The sequence below is a fragment of the Protomyctophum parallelum genome, assembly GCF_964188405.1.
Source record: "Protomyctophum parallelum genome assembly, chromosome: 3".
Classification (NCBI taxonomy): domain Eukaryota; kingdom Metazoa; phylum Chordata; class Actinopteri; order Myctophiformes; family Myctophidae; genus Protomyctophum; species Protomyctophum parallelum.
This window is the reverse complement of record NC_139698.1, coordinates 5,819,657-5,835,089: the sequence shown is the minus strand read 5'-3', so window position 1 is coordinate 5,835,089 and position 15,433 is coordinate 5,819,657. Positions and strand designations below refer to the sequence as shown.

The window sequence follows — 15,433 nt, the reverse complement described above, 5'->3', positions numbered from 1 at the left end:
ACAGCTAGATGGCTCACCCACGCTCTGGCCAATGGAGAGCGACGTCGCTACGTGGCGGCCATCTTACCTCGGGGCAGCATAACATTGTGTCTACTGTCTATAGACATGTACTTTTTAAATAACCACAACTTCTACCGATTTTCAAACGGTTTGGTTTGTTATAAACGCCAGAGACGTCAGGCATACTTATATATGCTTTTATACGACGTTCATATAAAAAACAAAATTAAGCAGATAAGTGTCCTGAATCATATAGCCACGTTGACGTTTGTATTAAACCAACCCGTTTGTAAATCTGTCAAGATTTGAGGGAGTTATGACTATTTTAGTTTGAGCTGCCATTGAACATACTGTACTGTAGCACCTCAGCAAGATGGCCGCCGGGTGAACTACGTCAGAGACTCCGCCTTGAGGCATCTAGCCTTTATATATATATATCTATGCCATTGCCTAGACACATCGTCATTTACAACTCGCGTAAACGTTTACCTTACACTTCTAATTTGTAGATAATGGCCTATAGAACAATTGTAGTTGTTCGTGGCAAGACTACAGATTAAAAGAAAAAATATAGATACATTCCAACACTCAAACATTTCTGCCCCAAAGTTATATGAGTTAACCACTTAGAGGGATATTTCACTTTCAGACATGTTTCGGGGGTCAAATTCTCGTCTACTTACAGTACGTTTTAACCATAGACTAAAAAATATGGACAAAGCGTTCCCCGGGTCTAACATGAACGTAAAATGAAGCCTGAAATCCCTTGCATTCTAATGCACTGTAAATCGCCATCTTTCTAGATCCGTTTTGGACCAGCTGGCCATTGGCTGGCTCCGTTTGGGTCCAGCTGGCCATTGGCTGCCCAGACAACGAGGCGGGACTTCCCCCCTTCTTCTCCGTTGGTTTTTATTTTGACTCGAGTGGGAGGAGTAGACTCTTGAGTGGGAGGGGAATCCCGATCATAGACGGTAACGGTAGCCACGCCCCTCAGAACATACGCGACTTTATGGTCATTATTTTAATTAATGGGACCATAATTTTCCAAAAAGAATATTATGACATTAGAAATGAGACTTTAAACTAGTGACTGGAAGAAGAAAGTATTCATGACCATGTTTATTAAGGTAATACAGTCTAGGTGAAGTTGGGCCAAAATACATGGGCCTCTATGGAGCTATGGGGCTTTTTGGGTCCAGTCCAGCGCCACAACAGGCCATTATATGAACTACCGATTTCAAATGAGGCTTCACGAAATATCTGGCTGACTGCCCCCCTGGTTTTAACACTTATTTTGCCGGGGAATATTTCATAATAAAGGCGCTAGAGCGAGCGCCAAGCAGATGAGGCAGATTTTACTCTGAAAAGCCCCACCTTCCATTATTACCCCCCAAAACCGGGAGGCATAATCTTGCCTCGTTAATGTCGCGCCGTCACATCTAAACTCTCTCTAGAAGCGTTTATATATATATCCAAACGAGATGCTTGGTTACGTCAGAACAGAACGTATGTTCTGCTTGGTTACGTCAGAAAACATCGTTGTTTTGGTCAAAACCATGGAGAGCGCAGTAGACTTCAATCGGGCAGTAAACAAGGAAGTGAACGGCAGTGCGCATGCACAAAACAGGTCTAGGAAAGGCAATTTTTTTTTTAAATGTTTTATTTTATTTATTACAGCAATCTCGTTTGATATCATTATAAAGGACCTAAAGACGTGTATGCAGTATACACGTCCAAGGGCCCCCACAGTTTGATTAGAAAAGACGTGTATATGACACGTCATTAGCATAATTAGTGTTAACAGTGGGCAAACAGCGGCGACTCTTGTATAGATCTGCTATTTTTCAACAGCTAAAGTATAACATAATGCTTCTAGGGATTCCACCTCCAAAATCACTTGGGGACCCCCCATTATGTACCCAATGTAGTTAACCCATTTTGGGGCGGGATCCCTTTTTGGTGTTAGCATTATGTTATGCTTTAGCTATTTAAAAATAGCAGACCTACAAGCTCATATGAGCTTGTAGGTCTGCTATTTTTGAAAAATCGAAGTACGACTGACATAGAAACATAGCTTTTTCCGAAAACTGTCATTTTCAAACAGACATTTTTAGAATCTGATCTCAGGTCAGAATGGACAACTCACCAGAGCCTTCATGTTGCCGACCAGACTCGACGTTTGTTCCGTCGCGTTCCGTTCTCTGAGCTGATCAAAGGAGAATTCATTGCATAAATAAATGAACAGAATTTAGTCAAAAGACTTTCTAATTATCTGTTCGGCCCAAAAAAATATTATTGTCATGAGGCTTTAAATGTCTTTGAATAACACAAATGTAAACACAACCTAACAAGACTATACAACTCAAAATTATTATGGAGATATCAGATATTTGGTGCTGCTGCTTCCGGTTCATCGAGAGCAGAATCTAAAATCTAGTCGACTAAAACTAGACAAACACTAACACATTCCATGTGACTAAAATGGGATTAAAACTAAATGAAAACTATTCAAAAGACTATATGACTAAAACTAAAATCTAAATTTGCTGTCAAAAACACTCACAGCTGGCCATTCATTGTCGAGGGCATTCAATGTTTGTGTTTACACCAAAAGAAAAACAAGCTGCCTATAGCGCCCCTCAAAAAGTGAACACAGACAAGTGAGGATGCCACACAACCAGTGGATCAGCCTTGAGGACTTGAGGATAAACAGCGAACACACACAAGTGAGAACGGCAAATTGTGATTGACCTGATGAAGTGTGATGATGTATGATGACAAGAGGGCCCCTCACTTTCACACAGGTGTGAATTTCCTTGAATAAATTGATAAATGTTCTAATAGTTTAGACGCGTATGTCAACACTAAGCATCACTTCCGGAGGTCCCTGCATGGCGCAACACCTTTTCAAAAGCGGCTCGCCGCTGCCGAATCCGTTTGGGTTTTGGGGGTCCTTGACATGAAAAGGTTAACCCATTCTGACCTGAGATCAGATTCATACGAGATTTCCACTGGACACACACTGGTCTGATTAACCCATTCTGACCTGAGATCAGATTCATACGAGGTTTCCACTGGTCTGATTAAAGTAGAATGTCAGACTAGAAGGCTTTCTTACCTTTATTTGTAGTTGTTACGTCCCCACCAAAGAGGTCCAGGTGTTATTTTGTGCAAAAGCACATAATTGGATATTTCCCCTACCATAAGCCCTCAATTAATTAAATTCGATTCAATTGAATGGGGCATTGTGTTTTAGTGCTATTTCGCTTATTTTCTTCGCTCAAAAACTTTTTTTTTATATATATATATCCTCTCTTCATAATGTAAATAGTATCCCAAGCGGCACACTTTACTACTTATTGGTAGATGGAAATACGCAAATTATCACTGAAACACAACCCCCTTATGGTAGGCGAAATAGCCAATAATGCGCTTTTGCACAAAATAACACCTGGAGCTCTTTGGTGGGGACGTCACGTAACAACTACAAATAAAGGTAAGAAAGCCTTCTAGTCCGAAATTCTCCTTTAAGAGAACGGAAGCTGTCTCACCTGCTTGGCTGCAGGAACCCGGTGGAACGGTAGCACGCGACGACAGCATCCACTGCTCTTTAAAATGCAATGAGAGAGATGCAATATTATTCACCAGATCAGTGTTGTTTTTTACAGCAAATTTCGATTTTAGTTTTAGTCATATAGTCTCTTGAATAGTTTTAAATTTTCGTCACCCGGAATGTTTTAGTGTTTAGTCTAGTTTTAGTCGACTAAAATCTTATGATATCTACAGTTGATTTAGTCGACTAAAAATGTATTTTGGTGGGCGTTGATGCCGTCTTAATGACTGATCTACAAGCTTACGCGTCACAGCGCGACGCGTTGTGAGCTTGTCGATCGGCTATTTTCAGCATGCAACCAAGTGAAAAATGACATACACTGGATCTCTTGTCCTCTTGTCCCTTCCTAACATTTTAGTCTAGTTTTTATTTGTTGATGAAATTGTCAATATATTTAGTGTTAATTTTAATCATTATAGCTTAGTTTTCATTTAGTTTTCGTCAGTGGAAAAAGGTAGTCGCCGACATTTTTTCGTCTTAGTCGACAAAATCAACACTGTACCATATAGGTCATACGTGGACAACTGGCGGGGGCCACATGCGGTGGTTGCAGCCCCCGCCACCTTCACATAATGTGGCCCTCGGGTTAATATCGGAATACTGATAATACTGCAATTGGACATACAGTGCAATATGTCGTTTTTGTGAGAGTACCTACCCTAGGGGACACGGGGAGAACATGCAAACTCCACACAGAAAGGCCCTTTCGCCAACCCCGCCTCGGGTATGGGCACTGATGACGCGGAGGAGGAAACACGCCGCCAGCACCCACAGCGTCCCGAGCGGGAATCGAACACCCTGATTTAATGGTTCCAAATACCCCCCGGGCGTTCGGGGGGGTAACCCATTGAAACCTGTGGCCAATTCTAAAACTATTTATTTATTTATTTATTTTTTGTAATAAATGTATGTCGCTACATCAGTGGGTTTTTCATGTCAAGGACCCCCAAAAATATGCCGCCGACGTCCCCCTTCTCAAAATACTGTTCCAGGAACAAAGTTCCTTTGCTTCCCTGGAAGCAAAGATTTATTTGAGTTAAAATTGTTGGCTTGAAAAATAAATATATATATATATATATATTGAAAGATATATTACACACATGTTTACCATAAAAAAGGGCTGATCTACAAGCTCATAGCACGGCATGAAGTGACACGCTGAATGAGATTTATAGACATTGTTAACACAAATTGTCTCTCCTGGGCTCTGTGGCCAATTGCATAACACATGTATTTGTTCACAAATAATGGAACGCGTCTCACCTGCATCTTCGCAGTAAGCACCGGGTGAAATGGTAGCACGCGCCGGCAGCTTCTGGCCTGCAATTAAACACAAACAAAACAATAATAATAATCCTTATTGTCCCGAAGGATATTCGTCTTCACAGTTCTGTTGTTCAAAAACTCACATCAAAACAACTGATAACACATAACACCAAGACCATACAAAAACATGAGGTCCTCACATACAGAACCATCCCTATCGGCAGTTTGTTTAATGCTGCTATGGCTGAGGGGACAAAACTCCTACTAAAACATATAAAGCATGGACTTGACTACATATCGCTTGAAATGGTGTAGGATTTTTCTATAGCTTCATAGCTTTGTTTGTTTGTTACCTTTTTTACTTCATGTTGATTTCGTGTTTTTCACAGAAGCGTATATTTGTACGTCTTTAAATGTTCTGATTAATTGAAAATGGAGGACCCTGATGTACAGTAGCAGTTATTGTATTGTCTTGTGCTTTTGATTGATATGTACCCATTCTACATACTGTGAATACAATTTCAAATCAATCAATCAATCAATTCATGTCCACGTGTATTTTCAGATATTTAACACATAATAGTTACTGTAAACTTGACCATTGACTTGTTTAAATTGGTGTGCTCTTTTTTGCCTACACTACAAGCTCACATGTTAGTGAGCTTGTAGATCGGCTATTTTCGACTCCCCAGAATAGTGATGCTATACGTTTCAAGTGGTTACTGTAAATAATAACAATAACTCGCATCACACAAAGATTTGGCGGACCCCCCATGGAGCGACTCTGAGGACCCCTGAACTAGAAGTATATTATATAAACAACAACACAATATTCTACATATTGGGTCCGAGAGGCTAAATCTCATCAAATGGTGGTCCGTGCAGGCTCAAATGCCCAATAAAAAATGGACCTTGAATATGAAAAAGGGTTGAAACTTGAACACCACATGTATGCTCTAATGCAAATGAACAAAGTGATTTACCATGTGGTGCATGTTATTTCCAGGGAAGAGAAAAGTAGTTCAACGTAATGAATCCGGTGCTGTGCACGGTTCAGCTAGAGACAGTCCCTACAACATATTTTCTATGGCATATTTATTTTACTTGGTTCATATTCCTTCTAGCCACAGTGGCTTGTTATGAACAGAGGTGAACATACACTACAGCAGTGCTGTGTGGGGTCCGGGGACCCCCAGGGGTCCTTGAGGGAGTTCCAGGGGGTCCCCAGCTAAATGATAGTTGGAACCAGATGGACCCGTATGGGTCTGTAACTCAGAAAGTGTACAATTTCATTTGGTACACTAGTTGAATTAACATTGATTTTACAATATAAATGGGGGTCTCAGAGTTAGAAATGCCATTAAATGGGAGTCCGTAGATTAATGCATGTCAAACTAGGGGGTCCTTGAAATTAAACGGGTTGAGAATCGCTGCTAGAGCAGTAAAAATATTCTTACGGGGGTCCCTGGCATATCTTTTCAAATAAAGTTTGGGAAACATTAAGTACCTTGAGTATTAATTGTGCTCAAGTACATGTTTTTTAGGATCTGTATACATTACTTAGTATTTTTTGGATACATTTAAAAAAGACAACATACTGTGCACGCAGGCCTATACTGTTGACTCCACTACAATAAAAGGTAAGAAGTGGAGATGTACATTATAAATTAACCATGCATGCCTTGTTTCAACTACAGTAAAATAAATAATAAAAAAGCAGATCCACAAGCTCACGTGTTGCATGGCAACGCGTTTTTTGGGCTTGTAGATCTGCCATTTTCACCATTATGTGTTGAGAATATCTGGAACATCTTTGTTCTTTTGAATACTTACCTAGGCTATTTTATTTATTATTATTTCTGAACCCATGCACGAATATTTAAGTATTTTTCTTTTAAAACAAAGCAGTCCAATAGCCTACTTTATCCCAAGACTGAGCAACTTTTACTTGTAGTTCAGTCAACTGGTCATTTTGACCAAGATTATACTAATTGGTGTCCACCAGGCAATCTCTTACATCAGCCACAGTGATGATAAAAGATCTTTCCTACTTGCTGCTGATTGTTAGAAAGAATAACAGCAGTCCTAGTAGTTGCAACAAACGCAGAAACATTCATTTACCTCCATAGTGTGTTGTGCTGTAGTGTAGTCTTGAAGTCTTCCTCCAGTGTAGTGTAGTCAGCCTCCACTTTAGTTGCTGTGTTGTGTTTACTTCCTGCACATGCTCTCTCTGACCAAGAGGTCCAGCCCCTTTCTCCCCCAGTAGCCAATGGCATCGAGTCTCGCAGACCCTTCGGCCAATGGCGTGCTGTGTTTCCACTCCACGCTGTGTGCCTTAGGTTTAGTGACTCTAAAAACAAAATAGCAGATCTACAGGCTCCTCAACGTGTCACATATACAGTCTATATGGTCACATACCGACACGCTGTGAGCTTATAGATCTTTGCACATGTTTCTGACCTTGTTGAACGTTCACATAAAAAACAACTAATAACCAAAAGCCTCATATTTGGTGTAAACAACCTGAACTAGCAAACCCACTTTCAAAACTGAACTGAAATTGAAAACAACAAATTAACATACAAATAAAATTAAAAACTTAATGTGTAGGCCTAGGATAACCTTATTTTCAACACGGTACCTCGAGATTCCCTCCCTCCTTGATTCACTGGAATGCTTCAGTTTATAGTTCTTGAAACGCATGCAGGCACCGATCTGGCACGTGTGTTTTCAATTAATCTATCATGGTTAATATGAATCAGACATTGAAATGCTGCCTTGAGCAACTTCAATAAAAAACTGTGTCACATACAGGTAAGCCTGAATGGATGATAAAATGACCAAAGTGTAGCCTATTTGAAAGTCCCTTTAAAAGAATACCAAGTATTACATCCGAGTAGTAGGCCTATAATGTTTGGAGATGTAAAGTCGATAACACAGCAGTTGAACGCAAAATGAGTGTATCGTTCACCACCACTTCAATGCTGCTTTTTATCACTGGCTGCAATTAACACTCTTTAAAACCTGGAAATAATCTGTGTCATTTTACATTTTATACAGCACATTGGTTCTCAAAGTTGGGCCCGGGGACCCCCAGGGGTCCTTGGGGGGTGTTTATACAGGGGTGGGAGTGAGAGTGGCTTGAAGTTCTTGCCGAAACTGTACCAAAACCTTCTCATATTTGCAAATATACCTCATACATTGACACATCTCTGCTGTCTGGAAGAAACCACCTAACTCCAAAATGTTCATGTTTTAGGAAATGAAAAAACATCCAGCTCAAGTGGAGTTAAGAGGTTTTTGTTGAGGCGCTTTTAATACTTAATTTTCATTAATTGGTTCAATTTTCTTTTAACCAACACAGACGGATGGAGTTAGATGGTTTGGCAGATTGTTTGAGGATCCAATGGAGTTAGGTTTTTTTTTTTTGCCTTAGTACTAACCAACGCACAGCCGTAAATGGTATTAAATAGCATTGTTTATGACAAAGAAATATCAAACATCAAAAATTGAGCTGTATTATGTACACAGTATGGACATTTCGAGCACCTCATATAGGTATGCATTTAATAGGATGTATTTAAATCAAATGGTGTTTGTATCAAAAAAACATGTTGTTGACACACAACCACATCATTATCGATCGGGCTACTTTTCTTTGAAATGATACAACCATCAATCATTTGATATAATGTATAGACAAATAAAATCAAATGTTTAGTATGTAGGCTACCACAAAACGTCAATATCAATATGATATTGAAGTTTTGGTGGTTGTGTTTCAGGGACGCTCGCTCTAAAAGAATATATATTCCAAGATTTGTGCCACATTTTCACTATTTTTCAATAGCTAAATGCTTAAAACACCAAAAGGGGTTATTCTAAATCCTGACAGTTTTCTGAAAAACCCATGTTTCTATGTCAGTCGTTCCCAAACATTTTCATGTCAAGGGAGCCCCACGATAATATGTAATTGGCTGCCGACCCCCATCTGAAAATATGTTGTTCCAGGGACCTTCCCAGAAGCAAAGATTTGAGTTTAAAACGTTTTCACGATTTTTCAAAAATAGCAGACCTACAAGCTCGTAGCGCGGCACTCGGTGCCGTGCTAAAAGCTTGTAGATCTGCTTAAAACACTAAAAGGGGTTCCCGCACAGAATGGGTTAACACTCTACAGCTACTTTCATCAAAATATCAACACCGCCTTTAAGTAAGTAACCCTGTTAAAACTCCAGTTTTAGATGATAACCTTATCACCTAAAGTCCTAAACGGTGATAACAAGTGGAGGCCATCATACTCACAGTGACGTCCTTAAGCATTGACCACGCCTCCCTCTGGTTCAGGTGCGTGACCCCTGTCAGCCTGGGCACACATTTTGTTTCATAGAAGTGTATATTTGTACGTCTTTTAAATGTTCTGATGAATTGAAAATGGCGGACCCTGATGTAAACAAGTGTAAGTGCTTTTCATGGTTTCGTCCTCAAAGTGGCAGTTTTTTGTATTGACTTGTGCTTTCGTTTGAAAATTACCCATTCTACATACTGTGAAATAACATCAATCAGAAGTGTCTCCTTTGTGTGACAAAAACAAACGTTAAAAATCCATGAATTCGAGTCTCCGTGGGGTGAGTAATCGATAGGAAAATAAAAGTAATTTTGGGGGGCGAACCATCCCTGTAACGTTTAGAATGACATCAGCCTGTGGTCCAATATACGTTTCAATGCATTATCCTCATCACAGTCAGCAGACTGACAGCATGAACACAAACCTCATTTATATATATATATATATCATATTACTCAATGTTTATTGTAAAGGGAGCTTTGGTTGCTACAAGCAATCATGGAGCTTGGAATTAAAAATGGAATGCATGTATAGATTAAAATGTCCAGGCTCACATACATTTAAATTAAGGAGAGGGGAAAAAAAGAACAATGCAAGAGACTATGACTGAAGGTTATCAGGTGATGTTCTTCCTCTTTTGCACTAGGTATGTTGGTGTGTGGTTTTTTAATGTTGGTCACTGTGTGCCTTTGTTGTCTTGTGTATTGTATTGTATTGTATTGTTTCTGTATGCTGCAGGGCGGGTCCTTGGGGTCCAAGACAAATGTGGGAGACAAAAATAAAGAAACCTTGAACCTTGACTAAAACAAAATTTGCTGCCAAAAACAACAGTGGTTAGGATGCCTCCTCCTCGCTGCACGCCCCACTGGGAGGAGACACACTGGCCTGGGAACGCCTCGGGAGGAGCAAGTTGCTGGAAATGGAAGGCTGGGAAATCTCTGTTGGAACAAGTGTTGTTTTTGGGAGCAAATGTTTGATAGTCATAGTCTCTTGAATAGGTTTCGTTTAGTTTTAGTCACATTTTAGTCACCTGGAATGTCTTCGTGTTAGTCTAGTTTTAGTCGACTAAATGTCATAAGATTTCCGTCGACTAAATCTACGATCGGCTATTTTGGTGGGCGTTGATGCCATCGTAATGACACATTTACACTTGCTGAAAATAGCCGATCTGCAAGCTCACAGTTGTGAGCTTGTAGATCGGCTATTTTCAGCATGCAACCAAGTGTAAAATGACTTATACTGGATCTCTTGTCCACTAGTCCCTTCCTAACATTTTAGTCTAGTTTTTATTTGTTGATGAAATTGTCAGTATATTTAATCATAGTTTTAGTCATCATGGCTTAGTTTTTATTTAGTTACGTCGTTGTTTTCAGTGAAAAAAAGGTAGTCGAAGAACATTTTTCGTCATAGTATTAGTGAGACGATAACAACACACTGTTTGGAACTGTTACCCCCGCGACCTGATTCCTGATTCCTGCGGTTGAAGGTGGATGGATGTATATCTAGGTTTGTGTGAGATATACAAAATAAAATAAAGAACATGTTAACTGTTTAGCTGGGCTATGTGAACCCCCATGTGGCTCTTCAGTACGCCACGCTGACTAAAAGATTTCCCGCAAATCGAACAAGCATACGGTTTCTCCCCCGTGTGCACTCTCATGTGCATCTTGACAGTTCCGTGCTGGTTAAAACTTTTGCCACAGACTGTGCAACTAAAGGGTTTTTCCCCCGTGTGAACCCTGAAGTGCGTCTTCAGGTTGACCTTTTGGTTGAAACCTTTGCCACAGACCGAACACCAAAAGGGCTTCTCCCCGGTGTGCGTCATCGTGTGTTTCTTGAGATTGCTCATTTGGCTAAAGCCCCGGCCACAGAACGTACAGCTGAAACAGTTCTCCCCTGTGTCTATTCCTATGGGACTCTGCAGCTGCAAACTTTCATCAAACCCTTTGCCACTAAAAGTAAAATTAAAGGATTGCTCCCCCGCGTGACCGGCCGGCGAAATCTCTTTAAACGATTCCGGGTCGTGGGTCGGCTCGTTTCTCAACGACAAACTCCGTCCGGCTTCCACATCTAGTGTCGTCTTGCGTGATTTCGGAGTTTTTAAAGCCGACCGGTCTCCCCCCCCGGTCCCCTCCCCCCACTCGTCGCTGTCTTCGGTGAGTTCGGCGTCGGATTCGGAACTGAGCGAAGAGAGCACCTGGACGACGTCATCGTCCTCGTCGGCGGCGGCTGGCTGTGACGACGTCCCGCGCTCAGCTTGTGGCGGCGTCGTGTGTTGAGTGGAGGTGCCGGCTGCGGGTTTCTCCGCCTCCATGCTTTCGTCGCCATCCTCACGTTTCACCACCAGCAACGCCAGCGTTGACCCGTACGGCGGATCCTCTCTGTCGCGCCTCTCCTGATGTTCGGGTGAAACCGCCTCTTCACATGCGGGGAAAAAGTCTGGTGGAACAGAACATTAAGACAAACAACGACGATACTTAATAATATTTCCATAATATGCACACAGATAGGTGAATGTAAATACACAACATGACACAAATAAATAGAGATACAGATACAATTTAGGCATTCAGCAGACACTCTTAATCCAGAGCGACTTACATTAAGCAAGAACAAAAAGCATCATACATCACATAAAATCACATAAAAAGCATTTATCATGAAACATGCGTAAGCTAAGAACATAACAGTGGAATATCTATATAATGAAACTATACATATAAACTATACATATATACTATACTATGCTATACATATGTACTATGACGTGCTATGGCTACATACAATGCAATTATAGTACTGTCTACATAACATGCTATAAATCTGTATCAGATGCTATCTAAGTCTACAGAAATGCTATCTAAGGGGTTAGGGTAAGTGCTATGGGCCATGATGGAGTCTGAAAAGGTGGGTTTTTAGACTACGGCGGAAGATTGGGAGTGATAGAAGCCTTAGTATTGCCCAAACACAGTGTTTTGCCCGGAGGCGATCCACACAAAGCCACCGTGACTCTGCCAAACCTGACTTCGTATTTTGAGAAACAAAATAATAACACTCCCACTACAACAACTTCCCAGGAGAAACATTGGGTTCGTAATGAATCCCTGCCAGAGCTTGTAGATCTGCAATCCCCCCCAGTGGGGTGAGAATCACTGCTAGAGCCATAACAATCTTCTCTAATGGAGGTCCCTGGCATATCTTTCCAAAGGGGGGTCCGTGGGATAATTAGTGTCAATTTGGGGGTCCCTGCTCTACAGGGATCTCACCACAGACATGCATGCATGCACCGCATCCTTTAAATTGAGTTCACAGAAGCAGTGAAAGCAGTGCATTTTTTTCCGATTTGAGAGGCCATTGTGCCATGGTCAAATAACAGGGGCAAATAGCAGATCTACAAGATCACAACGCATTGCATTGTGCCAGGGACCCCCCAGTCATAACAGAGGCAAATAGCAGATCTACAAGCTTAGCTCACAACACGTTGCATTGCGGCAGGGACCCCTGGTCATAACAGGGGCAAATAGAAGATCTACAAGCTCACAACACGTTGCATTGTGTCAGGGACCCCCGGTCACAACAGGGGCAAATAGCAGATCTACAAGCTCACACAACACGTTGCATTGTGCCAGGGACCCCGGTCACAACAGGGGCAAATAGCAGATCTACAAGCTCACAACACGTTGCATTGCGCCAGGGACCCCCCAGTCATAACAGAGGCAAATAGCAGATCTACAAGCTTAGCTCACAACACGTTGCATTGTGCCAGGGACCCCCCAGTCATAACAGAGGCAAATAGCAGATCTACAAGCTTAGCTCACAACACGTTGCATTGCGGCAGGGACCCCCAGTCATCACAGGGGCAAATAGCAGATATACAAGCTCACACAACACATTGCATTGTGCCAGGGACCCCCGGTCATAACAGGGGCAAATAGCAGATCTACAAGATCACAACACGTTGCATTGTGCCAGGGACCCCTGGTCATATAACAGGGGCAAATAGCAGGGCACTGCTTTCACTGCTTCTGTGAACTCAATTTAAAGGAGCATCATGGAAATTAGCTCTCATGCTAGTTTGTGCTCTATCCTTTTGACATGTGTATTTATGCAACATTGTCCATAATTAAATATAATGCGATCATAAAATCACGGTAATCAAATGATATACCTGCGGTGCATGCATGCATGTCTGTCTGTGGTGAGATCCCTGTAGAGCAGGGACCCCCAAATTGACACTAATTATCCCACGGACCCCCATTTGGAAAGATATGCCAGGGACCTCCATTAGAGAAGATTGTTATGGCTCTAGCAGTGATTCTCACCCCACTGGGGTGAGAATCACTGCTATAGAGCCGTAATAATAATAACAATCTTCTCTTAAGATGTCCCTGACATTATCTCTTCAAATGGGGGTCCGCGGGCCACTTTGGGGGTCCCTGACAAGACATGATAAAGTTTGGGAACCAGTGATTTTTAGTAACTGTACCAACCTGCGGGTTGAGTTTTGACAGCAGCAGCAGCAGCAGGAGGGTTGAGGACATCCAGCTGTCTCTGGTAGTCCACCAGAGTCCTCACAGCAGCAGGAGGAGGGTTGAGGACATCCAGCTGTCTCTGGTAGTCCACCAGAGTCCTCACAGCAGCAGGAGGAGGGTTGAGGACGTCCAGCTGTCTCTGGTAGTCCACCAGAGTCCTCACAAACACGGACAGAATGTCCTCCGCCACGGCGGTCAGACGCTGATTGATGAACAGTCTCAGTGTCTCTATGTCGCACATTTTAAACTCGTTTATTTTCGTTTCATCTGAAAAATAAAACAACGCAGCTTGTTTGTTTGTTTGTTTGTTTGTTTGTTTCCCACGGTGGATTATTCTGGCGAGCCAAAAATGAATGTAAACAAAACAATGTGGAGGCACTTCCTGATCGACGATGGTTATTTCGCGCATGTCAAATAAGGAGTTGACGTGTGGGCACGGTGCTGTGTTAACACCGCCATCTGCTGGTGAGAGTGTGTAACACAGCTCTGTTTACACCTTTTTTTAATTCCTCAATATGTATTTATTTTGTACACACATTGTTTTGTCTTGATTGCTTTGTTCCACTTAAATACTTAAATATTGTGCTTTATTTACATGAGTAGGCCTATGTCCAATTTCCAATACTTCTACTCCACATACATCTCAGAGGCAAAGGGCTACTTTTTACCCCACTACATTTATTTGAAAAACTTTAGTTCCTATAGTTACTTTATTATGATAAGTATTACAGAACACGCATTAACTATACTCCAGCCACAATTCAGCCATTTGAAAATAACCGATTGATTGATTGATTTATTAACAGTTTGCAGAACTAAACAAGCTCACAATGGGATTGGGGAAAAAAAAAAAAAAAAGTAAGTATTTGAGGTAGGCCTAATTCTTATTGTACATTTTTGAGTACTTAAATATGCCTTTTAAATGTCTGTACTTAAATTGAAATGTGGTTTAGATATTTGCAAACTTTTAGCCTAATAATCAATCAGATGTATAGTTACTTGTGGGCGACGTGAGGTTGCAGGCTTCAATTTAGTTGTTCACCGCTCGCATCCGGTCTAGAGCCCGCCCCCCTGTATCCGGTCTCTTCCACGCACACAATACATGGTATGCACGCAGACTGTTTCCGTATCCGTTCCAAACCGGGTATGCGCGTCCACCAGGCTACTTAACACGCACAGAACGCAGCGCGCCGCCCACCGACCACCAGGAAAACTTGTTTGCGTCGTTTGGCTGCAGGTTTTGGCTTAGTTTTTTAACGTCGTTTTTAAACTTGTATTTTATTCATTTATCACAGACAGACAACGGAAAACGAACACAACATGTCTACTTCTTCATCATCTGCGTCCCGCATGACGCTGGACGCTTTCATCAGTGAGCGTCTGGGAGCGGCAGCTTCAAACATCCGTGTGGAGGTAATGCTAAAACATCTGATGATTATACATTCATTCATTCATTCACTGTAGGACCCCTTAAAGTAATTATGTAGGCTATTTGAAAGTGCATGGAGCCCACTCCACCCCCAGCTGTATACAGTTTGTATCAGGGACAAGATTGGCTTGTATATTGTTATTTTTGTTTGTTTGTTTGTTTTGTTTTTTTGCATAGTACTGTATAGGCTTTTATGTATGTCATTAAATGTTCTGATGAATTGAAAACGGAAGACCTCAATGGAAACA

At 41.5% G+C, this 15,433-nt stretch overlaps 1 protein-coding gene across 1 annotated transcript; it reads right to left on the bottom strand.

Annotated features, from left to right (window-relative positions):
* Window positions 1–10,729: 10,729 nt before the first annotated feature.
* LOC310856148 (uncharacterized protein) lies at window positions 10,730–13,997 on the bottom strand (the record flags this gene model as incomplete). The annotated part of the gene is made up of 2 exons (XM_083761394.1): window positions 10,730–11,663; window positions 13,715–13,997. The coding sequence occupies 2 exons, from the start codon at window positions 13,995–13,997 to the stop codon at window positions 10,768–10,770; spliced, it is 1,179 nt and encodes a 392-aa protein (XP_083617520.1). The 3' UTR covers window positions 10,730–10,767.
* Between the last annotated feature and the right edge of the window lie 1,436 nt (window positions 13,998–15,433).